This window comes from Pelobates fuscus, chromosome 5 (genome assembly GCF_036172605.1).
Source record: "Pelobates fuscus isolate aPelFus1 chromosome 5, aPelFus1.pri, whole genome shotgun sequence".
NCBI classification, from domain to species: Eukaryota; Metazoa; Chordata; class Amphibia; order Anura; family Pelobatidae; genus Pelobates; species Pelobates fuscus.
The window spans coordinates 149,320,430-149,346,563 of record NC_086321.1 but is presented as its reverse complement, the minus strand read 5'-3'; the positions used below and the strand labels follow the sequence as shown (position 1 = coordinate 149,346,563).

The window sequence follows — 26,134 nt, the reverse complement described above, 5'->3', positions numbered from 1 at the left end:
CAGTGTCATCTCTTACTGTTACAAAATAAATCCAAGCTTTTTTTCTCAAAGATTGGTAAAGTTATATCTGTGGTATTGCTGCTTAATTAATTAACTATAAAATGAAATGATTTAACCATATTGACACCTTTCTGTTTTTGTTTTTTTTTCTGTTTAGAAGTACAGTTTAGAATTTTTTACTTCCCAACCCGATGGTGCCCATTTATTGCTTCATTAGTATTGTCATTTATATAGCGCCAACTTATTCCGCAGCGCTTTTCAGCTGTAGAATGGCGAAATTCGACAAGTAATCGACAGAGACAATAGGTGAAGAATGCCCTGCTTACACTCTATGAAGAGTTACTACTTGGTATGAATCCTGATATCCTTGAGGTAGTAACCCAGGTACTGGGTGTATAACAGATGCTGTATTACTACCCAATATTTTATAAACATGCTGCTGAGAAGGATGCTATATTTTACTATAAACATAACACAGTGCAGTCTGAGAATAGGGTCTACTATCTAATGGCACTCCAGCTTTTGGAGACTACAGATCCCTTAATGCAATGCCATCAGAATTGCAGGCTGAGCATGACTGGAATTGGAGTCCGAGCCAGCAGTGATGGCAGAGTGTTATCAGCTAGTAACCCGCCCAGTGTGAGAGGAACATGAATCTGTGCTCCACACTGACAGCTCCTCTCACAGCAGCAGCTCCTCGCTGAGCCCTCCCACCTGGACTGTACCACACGTATCGGAGGGGGGGGGGGGTTACATGGGTTCTGCTGCCCTCTGCTATCTCCGCTTTATTGTGAGCGGTCCTGCCCTCACCCCGCGGGTTTAGATAGTCCCGGCCCCTGGCGCTGCTCGCTCCGGCCCCCGCTCCCTGCCTGCCGGTCCCGAGCTGCCACGCCCCGGCTCCCCCGGCCGGTAGCGGCGCCCACACACGTGCGGCTCGGCCAGTTTCCGGGTCCCGCACAGTCAGGGCAGGCGGCATGCAGGAGGAGGAGGACGGGGCAGCCCGGGAATTCCTGGGGAGCGTACTGCGCGATCTCCCGGGGCAGAGACAGCAGCTGAGGCCGGGCAGCCGCACCGTGAGCCGGGAGGAGGCACAGGGGGAGCTGGCGGAGCTCCTGCTAGGATTTCTGGGAAACAGGTGAGAGGGCTCCCCACACCTCCTCCATGGGCACTGTGTAACCATAGCAACCACAAGGGCTGTCACTGTGAGAGAGGGAGGGGACCAGCGGTATAACTACAACTCCCATCATGCTTTGCCAGCCATTACAATAGCAGAGCATCATGGGGCTAGAAGTCACACAGCTGGTGGGTCTGCTCTGTGGCCAGCCCTGCTATAAAGTGGCTAATTAGCCCATGACTTGCAGAGAGTGAGAGTGACAGCCAGAGAGAGTGTGCTGCTATGTCATGTTATAACCCCATGTTATTGTGTGTATACTGCTGTCATTGTATGACAGTGTCACTCAGACACATTGCTTTCATGTCAGCAGAGTGTGGATATGAACTGTGTGTCAATAAATCTGTATTCAGGAAAAAGCTGCAGTCACTACTCACTAATATTTTTGGTTCTGTTTTGTAATTTAGAATTTGATCCAGTGTGGAGTTTAGTGGGTATTAACCCTGACTGTGATTGCCATAGTAATCAGTTCAGTTTATCCAGACCCTGTTTCTGCAGTTTTACTTTTGACAAATTTTGTCAAAGTGACAAGAAATATGGTCTTAAAGAGTTTACACCTAGGGGAGCGATGGCAAGAGGGGGGGGAGGGGGGCGCCTTTAGCTTTCCTGACAAACGGGTTCTAGGCAGCAGCCACACTGTATCATTCTTCTGTTGATTACAACAATGGAAAGTGAGTTAGGATGTCTGTTGGCAGAGTATTGCGTCTGTGTGCGTGACTGTAACTTTGTGTGTGTGTAAATATCTGCCTGTTACTGTGTGTGTGTTTGTGACTGTTTGTACCTCTGTGACTGTGTGTACCTGTCTGCTTGTGTATGTGTGTGTGACTGTCTGCCTGTGACTGTGTGTGGGTCTGTAACTGTCTGCCTGTGACCGTGTATGGGACTGTCTGGGTACAACTGTGTGTGACTGCTTGTAAATGACTCTCTGTGTGTGTGTAAAACTCTCTGCCTGTGACTGACTGTTTGTAACTGTGTGTGAGGGGGTGCAGGGATTTTGTAGAAGGGGGTAGGAGTTGTGTATTGGGACAGGGGTCTTGTATAAGGAGGGGGGGTGCCAAACACAGGATCCACATGCTCTAGGTACGCCCCTGCATATAGACATCCACTTTGTAACATATATAGAATATGTGTGCTCCTGGCACAAGCAGCTATATTTTGTTTTCCAATTCACAACAGGAAGATTAAAGTCACCCATGATGATAACTTCCCCCTTCATTGTCATTTTAGCTATTTCCTCAACTAGCAGATTATCTAACTCTTCAATTTGTCCTGGGGGCCTATAAATCACACCTACACGAGTTACTGTGTGATTACCAAATTCTAACGTAACCCAAACGTATGTTCGCCTCACTAACTTTTATTAGGCTAGATTTAATGCTATCCCCTTTCCTGCCTTCCCTGTCTTTTCTATATAAAGAGTATCCTGGTATTGCTGTGTCCCAGTCATTTTTCTCATTATACCATGTCTCAATAACAGCGACTAAAATGTGGCTGTGTGTGTATCTGTGTGTCAGATAGATACATACATACATACATACACACACACACCTACGCATCTAGATTATTATTTTTTTTCTGAAAAGGGCAGTAAGTACTTTCACATAAGTTTTTTAATATATTTATTTAATAATGATCAGGAAGGGGGCGGAGCCAACTGTTGAACAGAGCGGACACAAAGCCCTGAGCTCTGTGCCCAAATCGACTGAAAATCGAGACAACTACTGCTAATCAGGCGGAATAAAGGGGTGAGAACGGCACCATAACCCACACCTCGATCTGGAGCATAAAATGGGTAGCAAAACAAAAAAAAACAGAGCCGATAAAGGCCCCATCACGAAAGACATCGGTGAGCTGCTGAGACACTCACAACAGGCCGCATGGGCAAAGATGGCGCTGGAAGAGGATTTCTCCTCATGCTCCTCGGAGGACACATCTGCCGACCTAGGCAAGGGGGTGACTTGCAGCTGACCGACAGAACCTGTCCGCAAATCCCCCAGGACGGGAGACCCGGTCACCGCCGAGCAGCTCAGGAGTATGCTGCTGTATCAAGGGGCTACTGTAAAAATCACGCAACTCGAGGCCTCAGCCAACACACAAGACGCTAGGCTGACAGTAATTGAGCAACAGGTGGCCAACATGTAACAGCAGCAATTCAACATCAGAGAGTGGATGGACGCACTAGAAGAACAGAGACAGAGGTACAATCTCAAAATCAGGGGCATTCCTGATGCGGTGGGCACTACGGACACACCCCACTTCATCAGACGCATGTTTACAGCACTACTGCCTCCCAAACAGGCGAAACTGCTACATATCGACGGGATGTTTAGATTGCTGAAACCTACAACTGCCCCAGCGTCGGCCCCTGCAGATCTTATCCTTCGCTTTCAGAGCCTCCAAGCCAGGGTTCAGCTACTGAATGCCCTACGTGGGAAAACCCTGCTACACTTTGAAGGGGCAACAATTCAAGTATTCCTTGACTTGACAAAAGGCACCATCACTTGGCGGAGATCCCTCCAACCTCAACTAACTCCTACAACTCCGCTCCAGAAACATCCTCTAGCGATGGGGCACTCCACGCATTCTCCTGATTACACACAAAGGGAAAACATACCGAGCACAAAGCCCCCAAGAGCTGGAGACACACTTGCACACCATGGGACTGGCAGATTCCCAACCGGTAACCACTTCAGGACTGTCCCGGCTGAACCCAGCCACCATTGTTGAATTCACCCCCCTCAAGCCACAGCATGCTACATCAGACAGAGAGCCAACTTGAGTGACTGCTCCCGGAGGAGGAGAGAACTGCAGGTCCCCACTTACCCAACAGTGCTCTCAGCCAGCGATCCGGTCAGATTGGCCTCCACCTTGAAAGTTTTTGTTCTGTTTTTTTTTTTTTATGTGGACTTTCATGCCTCGATTGGTATTTGTTTTATGCTACCCTGAGTCCTCGCCCACACATAGAGCCCCACATGTCTGCGCCACACGGGTCTATGCACCGACGCGACACTCATACCCATACCACAATAGACCCAAGAAGGTGCACCATACACCAGTGCAACCAGAGACACCACCATACACAACTCCCTATGCAGCAGCAGCATAGCGCAATACACCCGCTCATAACACACACGAGTAATAGTCATACCAGCAATGGCTCCGATCTTCCCCCACTATCCACAACAGCGCTGAATTAACTAGAGAGACAACTCATTAGAGGGGGCTACCCCCTGGTTCACTTAGGCCAAAGCGAGACACGAAGGTATCTACTAACGTGTCCTGAGGGGCTAACTTTACTTACTCATACCTGCTGATTCACGCTTACAACAACCAAAAATCACCCTGCATGTTGATGTACAAATGCCAATAAATATGTATGTAAAAATGTATGCAAACCTCGAGGGCAATGGCCCATAAACTATATGTTCGAAGACCATGCTGAGTGACAAAAAATAAAGAATTATAAAAAAAAAAAAATAATAATGATCAGGAAAAGTCACAAACCCAAAAGGCAGAGTAAATATTAAAGTATAAATGCTTGTCAGAAAAGTAAATAAAAAATCTAACACAAATGCCAATTGTAGATTCAGTGTCTATCCATAGATTAGGAAGATCTGATCCAAATTGTTTATACCTAAGATTCCTTATATAGACTAGTAATTCATGAATGCGAAAACATTTCAATAAACTAATTATGCTAATTAACTTAGTCTAACACAGGCTAAATCATTATATGGTTGGGTAGAACGCCGTATTAAATCTAGTCATTGTACTAAAGTAAAATTTAACATTAACCTTCATTTACATGTATGAGTTCAAAATCCTAAGCTAATAAGAAAACAAACCATGCGCCATCAGATAAGAAAATATTTTGGTTTACTACAAGGCAATTCTGATTCTCATGCACCTAGAGAAGATTCTCTGAGCTGACTGACCTTGTATTCACTAAACTAATCTCAAATGTTTATATACGTCATTAGAACAAGTGGGTGAGAGTGTTCAGCTTACATAGAAATAAATATTACAGACAGTTAATACAATTCTAGCTCAAATGAACCTGTTTATACCCAAATACCCCTAACACCAGGAAGTAACAGGAGTATGACAGCCTCGGAGGTGTAACAAGGTTAATTTGTAAAAGTGCCAATTTTATTGAAATTTGCTCATTTGTGCTCTTTTTGTAAAATGAAAAACGACACACAACACATACTTCACGCGTAAGCGACAGTTTAGGCACCATAACAACTTCATATATTAAGTTGTTATGGTGCCAGCAGTCCCCTGAGCACAGGGGTTAAACAGTTATTAGCCTCTTTTAATCCCAAAGTTGCTTTCAGCACTGATCCCTGCCGGCATACATCATGTCTTCATATCCCATGAGTGTATATGGGTCAAAAAGTTTAAGTAAAGAATTTAAAAGTTTTTTACTTTTATATGATTTTACATCATTCTCCCCCCAACAGAATCACCACAATGAACGTAAGTTCTTTAAAACTAGGCGAGATTTGCTGAAATGGTAGTTTTGTCACTCAAAAGCTCAATTAAATCACTAGGCAAAATCATAGGCATGAACATGTAAATTTATATTATTCCTGTCTTGAGATATGATCTATCTGCTCCCTATAGTACGAATAGTAACAGCCTATCTCTCATTCCCAAAAGTCTTCTACCTACATGGAACTGACAATGTTGTAACCCCCTGTCTATCTTTTATGTTATGTCTTCATCTGAAAATTAAGATTGTCAAAAAAATGTAATGGGTTTGGTGCTTAGTGTCCTGTTAAACAGCTATTTTACTAGCTCTAATATGTCCTACAGTATGCAGTTCCCATGTTAATTCTTCAAAATTCCTGAATCAATAACTAGCTTTTCAAGTGTTTTGCTTTTTCATCCACTGAGCCATTGTTGCTGTGAGTGGTGTGGAACAAAAGGAGATCTATTTACCAACGTCCACATAGCTCTTTACTGAATGGGGCAAAACTATGTGGTGCAGTATGGGTCCATTTGGACTGTAACCAGCAAACCAGGTTCCAAATGAGCCTGAGTTTAGTATGGATTTCAGCCGGGCTGAAGTCTGACCTTGTTTGCTTAAAATCAGGGCCCTTAACCCTTTAAGGTAATTTAAACATTTTTCATTAACGATTCAGCTCCAGGCCAGTGAAGACCCTCCCTCAGCACCACACTGCATGTTCCTGGCTGTTGGCAGGTTGTGACAGATCTTTTAAAGGCCTGACTAAGATTGTTAGAACAAGCCCATTCTTCTCTTCCTCATACCTGACATACCAACCACATACATTGCTTACTGATTACCACTAACAGCCTTTGCTCCCACGTAGACATTTAAAGAGGCCCTGTTCATTAAACATTACTTGTTTAATCTGGAAAAAAAAATGGCAAATGTTCATGCGTCAATACTATATTGGGTAAAAGTCTTCTCACTACAGGGTTTATGAAAGGGAAACTATAGTGCCAGGAAAACAAACTTGTTTTCCTGGCACTATAGCTCACTATACCCCCCCACACGGTACAGAAGGGGTTAAAACTCCCTTCTGTCACTTACCTCATCCAGTGCCGATGTCCCTTGGCGCTTCTTCAATGCCCCGCTCGCATTAGGACTTCCCCCATAGGAAAGCATAGCATAAAATGCATTCCTGTGAGGTTTTTGGTGACGCTGGGTGTCCTCATGCATAGCGTGAGGACGTCCAGCGTCAAGTGACCACTAGCCCCCAAACCACCCAGAAGTCTTTATAGTGGCTGTCTTATGGACAGCCACTAGAGCTGGAGTTAACTTTCCAGAAACTACAATAATTATCTTTGTAGTGTTAAGAAACCTGGGGCACTGCACCCAGACCACTTCAATGAGCTGACGTGGTCTGGGTGCCTGTAGTGTCCCTTTAACTGATCTCAGAGTTGTTTTAAATTTAAAACTACCGTATATACTCGAGTATAAGCCGACCCGAATATAAGCCGAGACCCCTAATTTTACCCCAAAAAACTGGGAAAACTTATTGACTCGAGTATAAGACTAGGGTGGGAAATGCAGCAGCTACTGGTAAATTTCTAAATAAAATTAGTTCCTAAAAAAATTATATTATTTGAATATTTATTTACAGTGTGTGTATATAATGAATGCAGTGTATCTATGAGTGCAGCTTGTGTATGAGTGCAGTGTGTGTGTATGAGTGCAGTGTGTGTGTGTTGCAGAGCCTTGGTGGGGGGTGGGCAATTTTATTATTATTTTTTATTTTATTTACCGTATTTTTCGCTCCTCAAAAGTGAGGGGAAATGTCTGTGCGTCTTATGGAGCGAATATGAAGCTTTACTTACCTGTCTTGCAGCGTTGGCCGGCAGCACAGGGCGCACCGCGGTAGTGGAACTTGAATTTCATGTTCCGGTTTCCGGCGGGACTGAAAGGAAGTGTGCACAAGCGGAGTGCGCACTTCCTTTCAGTCCCGCCGGAAACCGGAACATGAAATTCAAGTTCCACTACCGCGGTGCGCCCTGTGCTGCCGGCCAACGCTGCAAGACAGGTAAGTAATTATGGGACAAGGGGAGGGGGACAGTATGGGAGAGAAGTCTAAGGGGGGGGGGGGGGGAGATGAAGTCTATGGGGAGGGGAGGACACTATGGGACAGGGGAGAAAAAAAATATTCTGTACAAACTGTCCCACAGTAAGAAACACTATGGGACAGTTTGTTCAGAATATTTTTTTTCTGGGTTTCTTCCTCTAAAAACTAGGTGCGTCTTATGGTGAGGTGCGTCTTATGGAGCGAAAAATACGGTAATTATTATTTTTTATTTTCTATTTTATTATTATTTTAATTTTTTTCGTCCCCCCTCCCAGCTTGATACATGGCAGGGAGGGGGGCACTCACTCCCTGGTGGTCCAGTGGATGGACTGTGAAGAAGGGGGGCTGGCAGAGCTGTTACTTACCTCTCCTGCAGCTCCTGTCAGCTCCCTCCTCCTCCGCGCTGGTCCGTGGAGCTCCCAGTGTAAATCTCGCGGCCGCACTTTGACCCCGCGGCTCTCGCGAGACTTACACTGGGAGCTGACAGAGGTGCTGAACGGACCGGCGCGGAGGCGGAGGGAGCTGACAGGAGCTGCAGGGGAGGTAAGTAAGAGCTCCCTGCCAGCCCCCCTCCTACACAGCCCCATTGTCTGTATTATGGCGATGTAAATTGCCATAATACAGACAATTGACTCGAGTATAAGCCGAGTTGGGGTTTTTCAGCACAAAAAATGTGCTGAAAAACTCTGCTTATACTCGAGTATATACGGTAAATTGGGAAAACTGGCTAAAATATAGTCAAACAGTGACTATAGCTAAGATGGCATTTTTTTTTCCAAAACTGCACCTTTTACCTAAAGTTCGATATTATTTTTGCAATTCAATACAATTATGTATTTGGTTAAATTTAAATTCACTGTTTTGTGAATGAATGGCACACACACATACCATTGTGGTCTTACTAATGTCATGTTCAGCCATGTTTCTTCATTCCAAAGCATGTAATAAACAGTTATTTTTTTTATTTTTTCACCTGCTGCCCTTTTCTATTTGTGGTATGTTTCCTGTATAGCAAGGAGTGTTACAATAGAGACTGCCAAAGCAGACTTCCTATTTTCTGACGGCATTTCCTTTTAGACTTCCTCTTTCCAGCAGCATATCCTGTCTTCAGTTTCATCTAGTTCTACAACCATAAGCAAGAAATACATGATTTTGCAAGTCTTTTTGCACCATACTTATTTAACACAGGAAATGGGCTCTGATTCATTTGGACGACTCGAGGTTTATGGAAACATTTGTCCACTTTGTTTTCTGAGGAGAGGAAGTCAGTTTAAATGCTGGCAATTTTATACCTAAAATCCAAATTACTGGTTTGGTAATGGTTATAGTAATTTAAAGGCTGGGATAATTTTAGGATCAATTATTCTTTTGCCTATACAATGTTGTAAAATATATTAGCACCATATAAACATTGTTACAGATTTCAAAATCTCTTATGTAAAAGTTAAAACAAACAATCATAAATATCTATATTACTCCAAAATGCTTTAATATATATATGCTTGATAGTTAGGTAATCACTGTCTTGTTGGCAGCTGGCCTATCATAGAAAACCTTTAAATTCGCAAATGCATGTTAAGGGATTGTCAGGGTCTATGGCATAGATCATGTATTAAATATTTGTTAAGCAAATTAAAATAATAAAAAGTTGCATACCTTCAAAGATCCACAGAATATACTGTTTATAGGAACTGTCTGCAGTAGCAGGCGGATCCCTTCCCCCACTCTGTATAAAGGTGCTACAAATGTCAGACTAACAACCACGTGTAGTTTTTTCTTTTTAATTCTACAAATTTATACAATTGTTAGCTATGGCAGACCACCTGGTACCCCGACCAGGTACCTTTGCCAAACACGCTTCCTAGCTATCACTGGGACACCATCAGCACTTCAGCCCCTAGCCACCACAGCTTGGATGGGGTCTCGCTGTTGCATCCCACCCTGGACCAGGGTGCTGGGTCCAGTTTCCATTGGTCAAAGCTCTCCTTTCAGGCAGGTATCAACCCCTCTGCCTATTCCGCTGCAGCCTTTGTTTCAGTGATTTATAGTTATTGCCTTTACAAAGGTAATTTTAGCTCTCTTGCTTTATCCTAGGGCTAGAAGGGATCCTGCAACCAGAAAGCAGATCTGAAGACTCTGTCACTGGGATCCACACAGGACACAAGTTCCAAAAGAAACTGACATACAAAACTTTTTCTTGGGACTAGCCCATATGATTAAATACATCAAGATTGCGGACAACTCAATAAAAATACAAACCGACAAATCACATTAACCCCTTAAGGACGCTGGACGGAAAATTTCCGTCCAAAATGAAAATTAACCCCTGATTGCCACAATCGCGGCAATCGTGGGGTTAATCTTCCTGTAGTGTGTCTCCATATGGAGGCACACTACCATGGGCAGTTTCACTGATTCAGCCCCTGTGATCGCTCTGACCGGGAGTCAGAGCGATCACATGTGCTGCAGTGAAACCCGATCTGTTTCCCTGCAGCTCCATGTGAGCTGTGAACAGCAGAGAGACAGATTGGTGCTGATCTGTCTCTGGCTGTAAGAAAAAAACAGTTAGTTACAAAATCCCATTCCCCCTTACCTCTTTCAAATAAAATGTAACCCCTTCCCTGCCCTTTGATCACTGCCTGCAGTGATCAAAATACAGATCACAGTATTTCACTGTGATCTGATTTTTTTTCTTTAACCCATGAAGGTTAACTTTTATTTTTTTTAATCCTCAGGGGTTAAATGTATTTAATTATTTTAAAATATTTATTTAGCTAAGGTGGGTAGAAGTTAGTGGGGAAATTGGGGGATTTACGGTTAGGCTAGTTAGGGGTTAAAAGTGTAAAAAAAAAAACCAATAAACAGTGAAAAAACTTTTGAAAAGTTTAAACAAAGTTTTAAAATAGTAAAATAAGTTGTTAAAAGCTAAATAAAACTTTCTAAAAGTTAAAAAAAACTTTTAAAAAGTTAAAAAAAATGTTTAAAAAAGGGGGAAAATACGTATTACCGCTACACTTGGTACAGGCTAGCGAAAAAATGATACCACAGTAAGGTTTCAAATATGCCTTTTGAAACACCCTGGGGTGTCTTCTTTAGGAAATGGTATGCCTTTGTGAAGTAAATGGGAAAACAATACCTATTAAAATAATTCCAAAGTGGGGCATGGACCCAGCATAAAAATTCTATCTTGAATGGCTGTCTCAAATGTGCCCCTTCAACGTTGTCATATACCAGGTACATACGGGGGTATTGCTGTACTCAGATGACATAGCGGAGCAACATATGATGTATTATACTGCTGTAACACATATAAGGTTTGCAAAATATATTTTACAAACTCATTGAGTATGTCAAAAAGGCATATAAAAAGCGTATTACCACTACACTTGGTATAAGCTAGCGGAAAAATTATTTCACGCTAAGGGTTAAAATACAACTTTTGAAATACCCTAGGGTGTCTTCTTTAAGAAATGGTATGCCTTTATGGGGTAGCTGGAATAATTAACCTACAAACAAACCTCCAAAGTGGGGTATGGACACAGCGTAAAAATGTAAAGTTTTAAAAAACTTAAATGGCTATGTCTCAAATGTGCCCCTTCAATGTCCGCATATACCTGGCAAAGGTACATATGGGGGTATTGCTGTGCTCAGACGACATAGCTGAGCAAGATAGGAAGTATTATATAGCCGTAGCACACATAAGGTTTGCAAAATATACAGTACAAACTCATTGTGGGTGTAAAAAAGGCAGTCAAAAATGCTTATTACCACTACACTTGGTACAAGCTAGTGGAAAAATTATCCCCCACTAAGGTTCAAAATATGCCTTTTGAAATACCCTGGGATGTCTTCTTTAAGAAATAGTATGCTTTTATGGGATAGTTGGAATATATGGCCTGCTAAAAAACTTCAAAGTGGGGTAACAACACAGCGTACAAATTCAAAGTTTGACAAAACCTGCAATGGATGTGTCTGAAATGTGCCCCTTCAACGTCCCCATATAACTGGCAAAGGTACATACGGGGGTACTGCTGTACTCAGACAACATAGCTGAGCAACATGTAAAGTATTATAAAGCCGTAGCACACATAAGGTTTGCAAAATATACAGTACAAACTCACTGTGTGTCAAAAAGGCAGAAAAAAAATGCTTTTTACCACTGCACTTGATACAAACGGAAAAATTATCCCACGCTAAGGTTCAAAATTTGCCATTTGAAATACCCTTGGGCGTCTTCTTTAAGAAATAGTATGCCTTTTTGGGGTAGTTGGAAAAAGCAGCCTGCTAACATATTTAAAAATAGAATACGGACCCATTAAAACTCTCCATGTAAATTCACACTTAAAAACCTGAACTTATCACATCTCTTTCACAGCACTGTAGCTTCACAAAATAGTGTCTGGGTCATACATTGGACATATTGTTTTACTCAGAAGAGGTAACTGAGCATACTTAGGGGGATTTATGACAGTGGCACTTATCAAATGTAAGAAATACCCAGCAAAAATGCAACATGTATGTAAAAAAATAAAAAATAAATTTCTCACCACAAAATTTGAAATAAATTGGTGAAAACATGGTGGCAAGTTAAGGTATAATATATGCCTAATAACATACCCTGAAGTGTCTGCTTTCTCAAATGGAAGGCCTTTATGGGGTTATTTGAACAGTCAAATGGCTATAATGCCACAAATTCAGACATATGACCATCTATGAAAATTCCAACTATAGAAACTGAAATAGCATGGTCTCCTATGTGGCACTGTAGCTTCACAGAATAGGGGCAAAAGTATACAATGGGGGTATCGTTGTACTCAGCAGATGTAGCTGAACACAATGTGGTTCTGTACAGGGATAGCACACACTAGGTTTACGAAATACACATTACAAAAACCTTGTTATATGTGAATATGCCAAAATAGAGAAAAAACACAATTTTACTCCAATATTTAGCAGAGATTGGCGCTGAAATGGCTTCGCAAAAAGTGTCAAACTAACCTTCGGTAAATAGCCTGTGATGTCTACTTTATATAAATATATACTTTTGTGTGGCAATTTTGTTTCCTGTAATGGGTATTAAACTTCCAAGACAAACATATCAACTTCTAAAATTGTTTCACATTGAAATTTTATTTTAGACCTTGTAGTTTGTGACCTGTAACTTTCAAAATAAACTGAAATCCTACACATATTATGTACTTTGTAAATCAAGACACTTAAATGAATTGATTTTGAATTACTTTTCCTAAGCTGGACATATTATGCACACATTATTATTGCCAAAACGTGGGGGAAAAAAGCATTTTTTTTTTCACATTATTTTGCATTTTTGTTGTAATAAATGAGAATTTATACATGTATAGGTCACATCAAATTAAAGCCCTTTTTGTTGTCTAAAAAAACGGTATATAAAAACCTAAATAATGAAAAACTTGGATTGATAAGAGGAAAAGTAAAATAGAACAATAAATAATTTCTAAAAATTATAAAATACTGTATTGTATATTTAAGTATTTTATAATTTTTCGAAATTATTTATTCTATTTTATTTTTCCTCTTATTATCAATCCAAGTTTTTCGTTATTTAGGTTTTTAAGACTTTATCTACTATATCATATGTATCTCCCTTCTTTTAGTAACTAATTGTATACTGTTATAATTTTACGTTGTATACTATTTGATAATGTATTTTATTTTAAATGCAAGGTTATATATTTTCTTTTTCCTCTAAAAGGATTTTAAGTATACCTAGATTTGACCATTCTATGCTAGGAATATTTTATTGTATGGACGCTCTATTTTATCTTTCTATGACGTTCTTGACACGTCCTAACATAAGGTTAAACCGGAAGTTAAGATAGACGTCGGGACGTGATGACGCAGGGCACGTCCCGACGTCAACCCCGGAAGTAAAGTGGGCGCGAGGAACAGGTTTAAAAGACAGCATGCCAGGTGCTTTTTGGACTTTTTAATGCAAAGGGACTTTCTTTTATATATGTATTATTTTATGATCTCCATTGTTTTGGAAGAATAAAGTTTATTGTTACCCCTTGAACCTGCGTATCTTGGTGGCACATGGGATACAACTACAGAAAGGACCCAGCTGAAGTCCAATAAGAGAGTGATTCAAGGCATGCAGTTTGAGCCAGCTATCTAAGTGGCTCCTTTTATATTGTGATCAAGTTTGGGTAATATTACTATTGTACTTTTTATTTATTTATTTTTTATTTTATTTTAATTGAGTGCTCTCACCATCTGTATTCTTAGTTCCCACTCACAGTTCACCGTGATAAAAATAAGCACATGTCTGCTCAGTAGCACAGCCAAGAAGGAACAGGGAGGAATGGAGATGGGGGAAGTGGTTATCTCTTTCCTGACTTGTAAAGGTATTGACTTACCTAATTACCATATCAAAGGGTAAAGCTTATCGCCCTGTAAGAAAGGCATAACTGAGCTTGGACCCCTGGTAACCCTATAAGTTTGATGACAGAATGTCACCACAACTACCACCACATATCTTCCCCGCCCCCAAGGGAAGATTAACCAGGTCCCAGACCTCCGAGGGAAGATTAACCAGGTCCCAGACCTTGTAGTCTCCTGAACAAAGTTCTATCCTGTAAGTTCATTCTCTCGTTGGGGAGGGAGTCTGACAATCTCCACTTCCAGCAACCCAAGCTGCAGCTCGGGAGAGAGACCTGCTGTGCCCACTCCCGGTAACTCAGCCTGCCACTGTGGAGGGGGATTTGCAACATTTGCTCCTGGTAACTCCGACTGCAATTGGGGTTGGACACCAGCTATCTCTACTCTTGATAGTTCTAACTGCCACTGGGGAGGGGGCCAACTGTCTACACTCCCCGCGCTGCACACTGCCGCTGCGGAGAGAGAGCGGTTGTCTCCCCTCCCTGGAACACACCCTGCTGCTGGGGCGGGAGAGAGACTGTCTTCACTCCCAATAAATGACACTGCCGCTGGGGAGTAAGACCGGTTGTCTCCATTCCTAATGAGGCCTGCTGCTGCTTGGGGGTGAGATCTGCTGTTTCCACTCACTGTAATGCTGTCTGCTGCTTTGGAGTGAGACCGACTGTCTCCACTCACTGTAACTCCAGCTGTGGTTGGGGAGAGGGACTGGTTGTCTCCTCCCCATGCAGGGTACACTGCCGCTGGGGAGTGAGACCAGTTGTCTCCACTCCCTGTGACTCCTGCTGTCGCTGTGGAGTGGGACCGGTTGTCTTCACTCCCAGTGATGTCTGCTGCTGCTGGGGAGAGAGACCGGTTGTCTCTACTCCCAATGATGCTTGTTGCTGTAGGGTAGAGGGAGCGATCATCTCCTCCCCCTGTAACTCCGGCTGTCGCTGGGGAGTGAGACTGGTCGTCTCCTCTCCCTGCATGGTACACTGCCCTGGGGAGTGAGACCGACTGTCTCCACTACCTGTAACTCCGGCTGTGGTTGGAGAGAGGGGGACCGGCTGTCTCAAATCCCTGCCTGATATGGGGATCCAGGGGAATAGGCAGAGGGGGCGATACCTGCCTTGAAGGATGGCTGCAGCATGGTCGGGAGGAAGAGCTCCGGAGAGACCCCAGTCAAGCTTCAGCAACTGGGGCTAAAATGTTCCAGGGTCCCTGCAAGTGGCTAGGAAGCGGACTGGCCGGAAGTACTCGGTCGGAGTACAGGAGCTCTGTCACATTAACATTTTGTAAAGTACCCTAAATTAGTTAAATGGATACTATAGTCACCAGAACAACTACAGCTGTAGTGGATCTGGTGTCTATAGCCTGTCCCTGCAGGCATTTTAATGTAAACACTGCCTTTTCAGAGAAATTACATTACTGCCTAGGGACAGACATTCAGATGGCCACTAAAGGGCTTCCTAGTCCGGTGCAGCACAGTGACTTTCACCCTCTGCATTGAGATGCTGAATACTCCTCATAGAGATGCTTTGATTCAATGCATCTCTATGAGCAGATACTGATTAGCGCAGTGTAGCATTTTGCCGCGCATGCACAAGTCGCCTAATGCTTTCCTATGGATTGGATTGGCTGAGTTCGTCAATTTTGATGACCTCCGCCAAGAAGGTAGAGATAGCCGTGGCGAGACTAGCGCTAGAAAAGGGTGAGGGTTTTTTTGTGTTTGTTTGTTTTTTAACACCTTTTACTTCTCTAACAGGGAGGCTGGGGACCCAAGCTTTGTTTTTACAGCTACAGTGTCAGGAATATACATTTTATATTCCTGATACTATAGTGTTCCTTTAATTCTTGTGCAGTAATAGCATTGCTAACATGTTATTTTTATATCCCCAGGGGTGCACCTTCATGGCTTTCTGCAACCCTGGTCAATGCTGCTGTTCAGCAGGCTTTGGAGGGAGACCTCTCCTCCTATTTGCAGAAGAAAGATGCAACAGATTTGCAGGAGCTGGAGAATGAGAGCCCAAAGGAGGAGGATAGTAAGTATATGATGTATTGCATCACCATCTCCAAACAAGTCTGTACATTTCAGGAATCGTGTTGGCATCTGATTTGAAAACCTTACGCAGGGTCATGCTGTGTCCTCAACGTAGCCCTGCTTGGCTCCTCCCTACTCAAACGTGTATTATGTGTTCATTCTACATGTTTAGTGGTATTCGGCCTCCCTCTGTTGGTAAGAGAGAGAAAAGCAGAGACTGCTGTAAAATGAGAGGCGTTTCCTATACAGTGAGAGGAGTCTAAAAAAAAAAAGAGTGAAAAAACAATCCTTTTCATTAGTCACTGTGTAGAAGATTTCCTTTGCCGAATATAATGATTCATGCACAGTAGACTAATTTCTATGATGAAATACCTGCTTCAGGGTTCCCGATCAAGCAAAAAAATACGCAGAAAAAATTAAAGACATAAAAATAAATACATCTTCACACCATGAGGGCTCCGCGCAGACTGGGAAAAGCCTTATAAAGCTTTAATACGCTGTGCAACCATCACCCCATTAGTTATTTGTTATTTTATAACAAGTATATATTGATAAGTAAAATATATGCTTCTAGGTTGCATTGGGTACATAAATAAATAAATGCGTATGCATGTTATTGAATCTGATGTAATATAATATATTTATTGCTTCTGGTGTGAAGAAGAGCTTTAGTGTGCCTTGGGTGAGAAAAGGTTGAGGACCACTGCTGTATACAAATGCTCTTTGAAGTAATGTATTTGCCAATGTGTATGCAAAGAAGGCACTTGCCAGCCTTTTGAAAGTGGAAACGCACAAAACGAATCAATCCCTGGCATATTACATTTATTGCTAAGGCTCCAACATTCTCTGCGGCGCTGTACAGTGGGTATATTAACAGAAAGTAGCAATTGAACTCTTTACAATACATGCTTAGACAGAATGATATTAAAGGGACACTATAAGGTCAGGAACACAAACATGTTCTGTAGTGTTAAAAACACCAGCTAGCCCCCTCCCCTCTTGTCCACCTAAATGTAGCAAAATCTTACCTTTTATTGCAGTCTGCTGCTGCTGGCTTTGCCCCTGATCTGCCTGCTTGGCTGACATCATCAGAAGTCTTGATCTGAGCTAATCACAAAGCTTTCTCATAGGAAAGCATTGGATTGGCTGAGCTTGTCAAAGAGGCAGATCGGAGGCAGAGCCAGCTCAAGCCAAACACAGCCCTGACCAATTGGCTTCTCCTCATATGAGGACAGTTCAGTGTCTCCATGCAGCACTTCCCCAGGAAGCACCTGTTGTAGCCATCTGAAGAGTTGCCAGTGGAGTTATCACTAGGCTATAATGTAAACACTGCATTTTCTCTGAAATGCAAAACACCTGAAGGGAATGATTATACTCACCAGAACAAATACAATAAGCTGTAGTTGTTGTGGTGACTATAGTGTCCCTTTAAAGCAGGGGTTCTCAAACCAGTCCTCAAGGACCCCCTACCAGTCCAGGATTTAGGGATTACCTGGGTGTGTCTAAGGTGTTTAGAAAAAGGAAAAAAAACACCTGAGAACCCCTGCTTTAAAGGAAGGCGATCCATCTTAACGTGGAGACAATATTTATGTACATCTAAAAGATGTTTACAGTCATAATATAATACACACGAAATCTATAGTAAGCCCATAAATACATGAAACGATCAATGATTTAATTGGCTATTAAAACATTCACACTATAAATTATATATGATAACTTCACAGAGAGAAGGTACTATTTGATACCCTTAACAATTGGCACTTACTCTGATACGGTATGTGTCTTTTTATATTATCACCCAAGAAAGCGAAAAAACAAATCTAAGTTCAAAACTAGAATCATTATGACATAGGCATGTAAAGTTAGTTTTAAATTTCTTATTTAAACCTATTGAGATCATAGATCCAATGCATTCCCATTTGTCTTGAGCGTTCGTTATACCTTATACAGTACTACTTTTTCCATAAATTGGGTAGATACAGAGATTGAAATAGTCTCTTGGAATATATTACATATATATGCTAATCTAATATTTTTGGATAGGTTTCTCAAACTATTTAATATTTTGGATAAACTTTTAAAATATTTTTTTCAAAGTCTATCAAGATATTAAAATATTTTCTTTTTGTGTGTAGAAGATGAATGTGCTTGTAATGGTGTGATTAACAAAACGCCTATCTCCTCTGATTTTATGTGCTGTTATTGTGCCAGTAAAGGTTTTTCATTTTCTAGCCACCCCAAAATTAGTTGTATTTTATCCATGTTGCAATCATGCCATGTAAGCTGCTTTTACCGTGGATGGATTACTCCTTGTAATGTCTTGTTACCTGTATCCGCAGTCTATTGCTCAGACTTATTGCTTAACCATTGCCTGAGCTGCCTGCAGGACATCACTACCATGTGGCAGAGTTGCCTGCCACCTATTACGCGATGCTCACGCCAGTTGATTGTTTCTGCCCATGCCATCCGTAATACACGCAGGAAGATGGAGGATCGTCATGTGACCCTATTGGAGTTCAATCAACTTCATGGCCTCACGGTACTAAGACTGCTGTTTGAACGTAGTGGAAGTGTGTTGTGTGATGAAATAGTGCCAACAGATAAACTGATTAAAACATAAAACTATTTTATTATAAGTAGGGAAGACAAGAGACATCTAAACAAATGAAATACAGGAGCACATAAAATTACACTTTGTTGTTGATTCAGATAATCATATGATGCTCAAGATCAATTCTTGGATATTGGTGTGTTGCAGGAGAGACGCTGTGTTTTACCTGGAGAGGTTGGCAGAGGTTGCTTGGGTGCATCCTTAACCGGTTTCCTCCTTCTTACCCTCAGGATGGTGTAGAGAGATCATACTTTGCAGTATTTGATGGACATGGCGGTGTGGATGCTGCGAACTATGCAGCTGCCCAAGTTCATGTACAAGTGGCTAATCACGAAGCACTGGCACAGGACCCTGCTCGGGCTGTAAAGGAATCTTTCCAGCGTACGGATGCCATGTTCCTTCGAAAAGCAAAGAGAGAGGTAATTATGTAAATGGGGACAGATTTTGTATGCTTGGTTATGTTACAGGAACTCCAGGTTTTTGAGATACCATTGTTGTCTTATGCCAGTCTAAGATTTTAGCTGCCCGTGCTCAAGTGTTAAAATCAGTTTTAATATCCTGATGGCAAATTTTCTTTAAGCTCACGAAACAAAATAAGCAGCTAAAACTTTGCAATTAGTCCACCTCTGTGGTATTTTAATGTGTGCACTTCAGATTGAAAGTCACTACTAATGTTTATTTTCATGCACAGTATGCATTTTGAAATCTTCATATCTGCAGCTAATTCAGACAATGCACGAGCTTGGCTTGTTAAAAACACTCCCACGGTGAGCAGGATAATCGCTAGTAACCCTTGTTATGCTTGTGGCTTTTCACTAAACTCTGAATTTTCGCAATTTAGGTTGCAGTGGCAAAATGGAAGCTAAAATGGCTAATTTGGAAACATTCTCAAATGCGGCTATTGTCACAGCTTGGTTATTTTAGCCTATGTTATGCAGTTTGGATTAAATTTGCTAAAATGTGGTATTTATCTAATAACCCTGTTTGCGTACCATGCAGTTTCACATCTTTGAGGTGTAATGTGTCTGCTTTGCACTGTTGGCTTGTAATATACAATGAAGCTGCTTCATTCAATCCAGTGCCAAGAAGCAGTCAGAGATAAACCGACATGTAGTGATATTTACTTTGTGTCTGCATGGGTATCTTCTTCTAATACAGACTGCTTGACCTCCAGCAGTTCAGCTCAAGCATTGCTGTCTATGACTGAGCTTTGTAAGTACACCGATAATGAAGTCTCCTTTTTTTGTTTTTTCTTCTTTCTACCAAGATTTGAACATGCAAAACGATAGGATATTGATGAGACCAAACAATCTCAAATACATTTTGCAAGGGTTGTCTGCTCTATACATTTATATCAGATTAAATGGAGCAGTCTGTTATTATCTAAAGGCTTTCGAGAGTGGTTATTTTTTTTAGTTTTTTTTTTTTATGTTTTGCGTTTGCCAAGTGCTTTATTATTTTTTAATTTTGAAGGAAGTTGAAGGAAGGCAGTGAGATGAGTGCAGAGGAGTGTCTCCCTCCCGCCCCAGGTCGGTGTAGAGGCCTGCATCTGGGAGCCACTGACTTGGGGGCTCAAAGAGTCCAAGTCCTTCTCCAATCTAGAGAGGCAGAAGGCCCTGCTGGGATGTCGTCGCTGATAGCGGCTTGCCTCCTGACTGTGTGGCCTATGCTGTGGGTTTCTTACCCCTACTGACCCTCGGCCTGGGTGGCTTTGTAGCTTCGGGTCTCTGTGCTGGAAGAGGGAGCCCCCTTCCGCACTCGCATTCCTCCTCCATGTTCTTCCCCTCCAGCTTGGAGCAGCGAGGCTTCTTGCTTTGCCTCCCGAAATGCCCAAGAGCGGGTGAATATTTAAGCCGTTTGCCACATTGGTAGTGCAGCAGACTCGTGTGGTGACTGCTCAGTGGGAGTACCTTGCGTAACACAAGAAGTGGAGTCGTCCGCCATCTTCACCGCATAGAACTTGGTGCAATTAAGTGCAGGTACTGCAGCAATTGAGAGTCCGCTTTCCAATGGGGGTGGGGATAACCCCCACCAGTCCGGGGGGGGGGTGACATTGCTGCAGAAAGGCTACCGCCAGGTCGAGTAATCGACCGCTCCCCCCGAATACCGGGCACACTAGGCCGCAGCTCGCACACAAGGTAAGTGCTTGTCAGAACGTTACATTTCGGGCTTAGAATGGTTCTTGGAGCTAGAGTGTCGGTCTGCTGCAGGACCAACATGGTTTCTGCGTTGCTGTAGGGCGATTTAGCCACAGTTTTCAAGTTGAAGAGCCGGACCTACAGAGAAGTGCGTCCGGCCACGGTGAGTGTCAGGCCCCGCCCCCAGTGTTTTTTATGTCTATATCAGTTTGTCTGCCACTGAACTAGATGAGGTAGAAATCCTTAAAATTGTTCTAGTCCAGAACCGGCGACGGAACACCATGAGCTTCCACAATTCCCCTGTAGGGATGGACTTCAACTCCGACGCGAGCACTCGAGTCCGTGGTTACCTGATTTTGGCCTTCATCACGGCCTGGGGCAGGAGAGGTCCTACACCGTGCTCCCACCTTGCTACACTTCGCAGCAAACATCCAGCATTCCCGACTTTGGGCATTGGTTGATACTGGACTTATTCCCAGAGGCATATTGCCTGCCCCAAATAGGAGTCTCCCTAAGTCCAGTTTCCACCATACGGCATTTCTAAGCCCCTTCTCCCCAATGTGAGCAATGGTTTTCTTTCTTTTTTTTGTTTGTTTTATATACAGTTAGTTTCTTTTGCAATGCAGAACCATGCCAGTAATCCCGACCCCAGTGGTTCTTTACTCCTGAAACACTAATATGACTAGCGACATTTTACTTTGCTCCAGTCCCCATGTCTAGTTAGCCTATCTGTTTTAACATATATGTGTTTTCCAGCCTAGACATGTCGAACTACCCTGTTCCTGCTCGTTATTAATACAAAATTGTGCAGTTTCTATGAACGCCATATAATTGTTTACTATTGTTTTGATATTTGTGTTTGTTCATGTTATTGTGCAATGATATGCTTACATGGAATCATTTGCACAACCAAAAGGAAGATTTAGCCAAAAAAAATTGCTCTAGTTCACACAAAAGTATACATAGAATGTAATCTAATTTTCTTTAATAGTTTGTTTTACTTTCTGTAATCCCTCAGTTTATGAGCACTTTTACCTATATGTACATATTTATCAAGTGTTTGCTGCCTCACGTTTGTTATGCAGTGTTTTCACAATGTACTTAAAATTTTTGTGCTTTAGAAATGGTTTGAAAAATTCCACAAACTGTACAGCTATGAGCAAGCAATGCATACCTTGTAAATGGTCTCACAACATTGCCTATTCATTACTACTAGTACCAGCTCTCATTTGTTGAGATTTTAACATGCTTTTTTTTTTTTCCTTCTCATCCTGTGTACAATATTTAGCGACTGCGGAGTGGAACAACTGGAGTATGTGTATTGTTGGAAGAGGAACGAATACATGTGGCATGGCTCGGGGACTCCCAAGCCATTCTTGTGAGGGACGGGTGTTCTGTAACACTTATGGAACCCCACAAACCAGAGCGAGAGGTAAGCAGGGCTATAAATTGTGTATTCTCTTACTAATTTTATCAATACTCAACCACATTTGGTTTTGTCTTCTGACCTCCATGTTATCACTTTCCCTTCATCCATCTTGGCTGTTTTTAGAAAAAAATATCAAAACATTTTTTTATGTGTTTTTTTTTCATAGGATGAGCGCGACAGAATAGAATCCCTTGGAGGTTGTGTTACTTTTATGGGCTGCTGGAGAGTCAATGGGACCCTTGCTGTATCCAGAGCCATTGGTTAGTAGGTTACAGATACATACATTAGATGTAATTTTGTTGTTGTTTTCTTTTTTTTTTTAAACCTGTTCTGTCCTCTCTTTTTCTATTTTTCTTACCTATAGGTGACATTAATCAGAAACCATATGTGTCTGGTGAGGGAGATGTGACTTCTCATGTTCTCAATGGTTCTGAGGATTTTTTGGTGTTGGCATGTGATGGCTTCTATGACACTGTGTCACCATCAGAGGTTCCTGAGCTGGTCTTCAGTCACCTTCAAGAGAATGCAGGTGATGGACGGAGTGTTGCAGAGAGACTTGTTAATGCAGCCAAAGAAGGTGGATCTGGAGACAATATCACAGTGCTAGTAGTTTTTCTGCGAGAACCAGTGAAAGTTCTAGAGAATTTTCTAGCACAAGGTTGTGGGGAGGCAAAACCACTGTTTGACTTTGGAGGCAAGGTGGAGACTGGATCTGATCACGCAGGGTGAAACTGGAGTCGCTATGCCATACAACTCCCATGTCCTGCAGATATGACTGTTCTATGAAATGCTTCGGGGAAAATAATAGGTCAAAAGATTATCCCTTTAAATAGCCAGTCTGTTAGTAGGGCATGTAAAATCCAGAGCTCTTTGATGAGGAGCAAGATCGGATGTTTGCTTTCACCACCAAAAGCCAATAATGGGTGACACTATCCCTGGTAGCTATGACATACTCTTATGTATGAGTTGTTTACCATTGGCACATAGTCTGAGAATGAATTCAAATTTAAGTGGTTGCAGAACAGGATTTTCTTGCGGTATATAAGATACTACATAGAAGCGACGTGTTAGATCTTGCTTGTTTTCACACTGTAAACCTTTCCAGGATACCTTTTCTTGGCACAATGCATTGCTCATCTAACTCTTGGGGCAAGGTGTTTCATATTTTAAACATTTTGTTCACTCATGGAAGCACTGGGCTCTTTGATTATGATAACTCAGGTTACTTCATCAATTATTTTCTTTAATGGTGAGGGGCCCACACTCTTGTGCTCTGTGTTCAATGTAAGTGGCTGTACACTGCAGAATATTATTATTATTATTATTATTATTCTTAACCTGGCATGTCCAATTGGTATTCACAAATTTAAAAGGAGCATACTGGAACATGAGAAACTACCACTCTTATTGGCAGTGGGCACATTTCTTGAATGAACACTTAGTCCTACAGACTGTTAACATTGAATGTGCTGTATTACCTCTCTTCCCCAAAGAAATCTACAGTTTCTAGAGAATGGACATAATTGCATTTTGTTACCTCGTCTTTTTTCACAGGGCATTTTACTGCATGATGACTAATTTTCTAGTGGTGAAGAGAAAAATATATGGCCAGCTACTCCAGTGTTAATATCTCCTTGTCACCTTCCCTATTTGTGTGATTTTATTGTGACAAACAGAATGAGTGTTGCCACCATCCAAAGCCTATAGAATTTTTTTTAATAGTTTGTCTTTTATTGTAAACAACAGTATTAACAGTCTTGAGGGCCATAGGGGAGAGCCAACCACCTGGGTTCGTAAATGTATTATATTTTTACACATTTCTTGATATCTAGAATCCATAGTTTATATTTTGGTGTTTTGTGTTTTTATTTCCACTCTTCTTTCTGAATGAGTTTCATATTTTAAATGTGTATTAATATTGTTTTGATAAAGCTACAAGTTCTGTTCAGTATTGTGAGAGTTAACCCCTACATTAACTATACTGTATTAAATGACATTGTTAAATAAATGTCTACGTATGCAAACTCTTAATTTTATTTGTTTGTTTTTTGTCATCTTTCATATTCTATGTGTCAATATTTGCTTGTCCATTCTCAAGAATTATTGCAAACATTTGAGAAACATTGGGATCTGTGGGACTGCTGCTGTCAAAGGGACACTATAGGCATCCAGACCACTTTGTCTCATTGAAATGGTCTAGGTAAAGTGCCCCTGTCCTCTTAACACTGCAATCCAAAACTTTGCAGTTTTAGAGAAACAGCAATGTTTACATAGCAGAAGTAAGGCCACATCTAGTGGATGTCTACCAGGCAGCCACTAGCTGCGCTTTCTGATGCCTCACAGAGTTGAACTCCGTGAATTGACCTTGGATGTCCTCTCGCTTTGCATGAGGACTCCAGTGTCTTCAAAATCCCCATAGGAATGCATTGATTCAATGCTTTCCTATGGGAAAACCTTAGTGCGCGCATGACACTCGTCACGTATCCCCATCGGCGTGACATTGCTGAAGGAGGAGACTAAACTAGGGAAATGAAAGAGAGGGTTTTTAACCTTTTACATGGCAAACATGGAGGGGGACCTAGAGAAACATTTAGAGGGATACTATAGTGTTCCTTTAATTTAGCAGAGAGTAGTATTACATTTTCGTTCCTTTAATTTAGCAGAGAGGAGTATTCATTTTCTCCCCCTCTCTGCTGTCTTCCAGCTTCTCAGCGACCACAAATTAAGGCATCGAATTTTAATACAGTCAAATAAATACACTATATACACAAACAATATGTAATAGTGAAAGTGTGTAGCGCTCAGTAATAGTCACTTACTCCCCAGCAATTCTTAAGGGTATGTAAGGTGTTTGGGTAGTCTTTAGTCCAATTGCAGTATGTTCCTCAAAAAGAACAGAAACAAAACAGGGAAAACTCGCCCTGGTGTTGAAATCCTTATGATAACAATATATAATGTGTAAATAAAGGTGAAAGTTTCTTCTCACCTGGATAAGAACCTATGACCTGGCTCTGAGTATATTAGCCCATGAGTCCTTTTTGGGGGGATGACTCCTTCCCTCTTTCAGCAGGATAGAAGATATACCAGGTGTATGTAATCCAATAAAAATGAATTTATTACATAAATATTAAAAATCAATAAAATACATACAATACACTGTTAATTGGTGACTTCCATCCTGCTTCGTTCCGATTAAAATCCCCGCCTACCGTCCGGATTGGAGGAAACGAGCCACATTCCAACCAATCACAGACGTTCCTGTGGGGGAGTGTGAAGAACTCCAGCTGAACTACTTCATCCCTTATCAGTGACGTCATCACGCATGTAAGTACGATCGTGCGCGTGACGTCACTTCCGGGAATCTGAAAAGTCTATATTCACCCCACTGTTTGGTGATGTCTTCTTCCAAGTCACATGGAGTTCGGTGTCACTTCCTGTGATGCAAATTCGCCGTCAGGTTTCTTAATCGATAAAGGGTGATTCCGCCATTTTACTCAAGGGCATGGTGTTGGCAGTTGCACATCCATAGTAATGTCCATATTCTTCTTCTATTATTAAGGCAATGTGCTCATATTTGAGCATTATAGAAACACAAGCAAAGAAATACAAACTATTAGTATATACTAAACACATTAAAGGGTCACTTTTAGCATCCCCACCAAAAATAAACCAGAGTCTGTGCAAAGAAGTTCTTTTTATGATGATTTATCCACCACAAAATCTACTTTATTTAAAATATCCTAAATATTGAAGATATTAAAAAATATCCTAAA

General features: G+C 41.7%; 1 protein-coding gene across 1 annotated transcript; it reads left to right on the top strand.

The window, feature by feature from the left end:
- The first annotated feature begins 884 nt into the window (after nucleotides 1–884).
- On the top strand, nucleotides 885–24,392 carry PPM1F (protein phosphatase, Mg2+/Mn2+ dependent 1F). The gene is made up of 7 exons (XM_063454468.1): nucleotides 885–1,135; nucleotides 16,039–16,181; nucleotides 18,523–18,722; nucleotides 19,025–19,213; nucleotides 22,221–22,364; nucleotides 22,528–22,621; nucleotides 22,726–24,392. Exons 1-7 carry the CDS (start codon nucleotides 975–977, stop codon nucleotides 23,088–23,090), a joined length of 1,296 nt encoding a protein of 431 aa, XP_063310538.1. The 5' UTR covers nucleotides 885–974; the 3' UTR covers nucleotides 23,091–24,392.
- The last annotated feature ends 1,742 nt before the right edge of the window (nucleotides 24,393–26,134 follow it).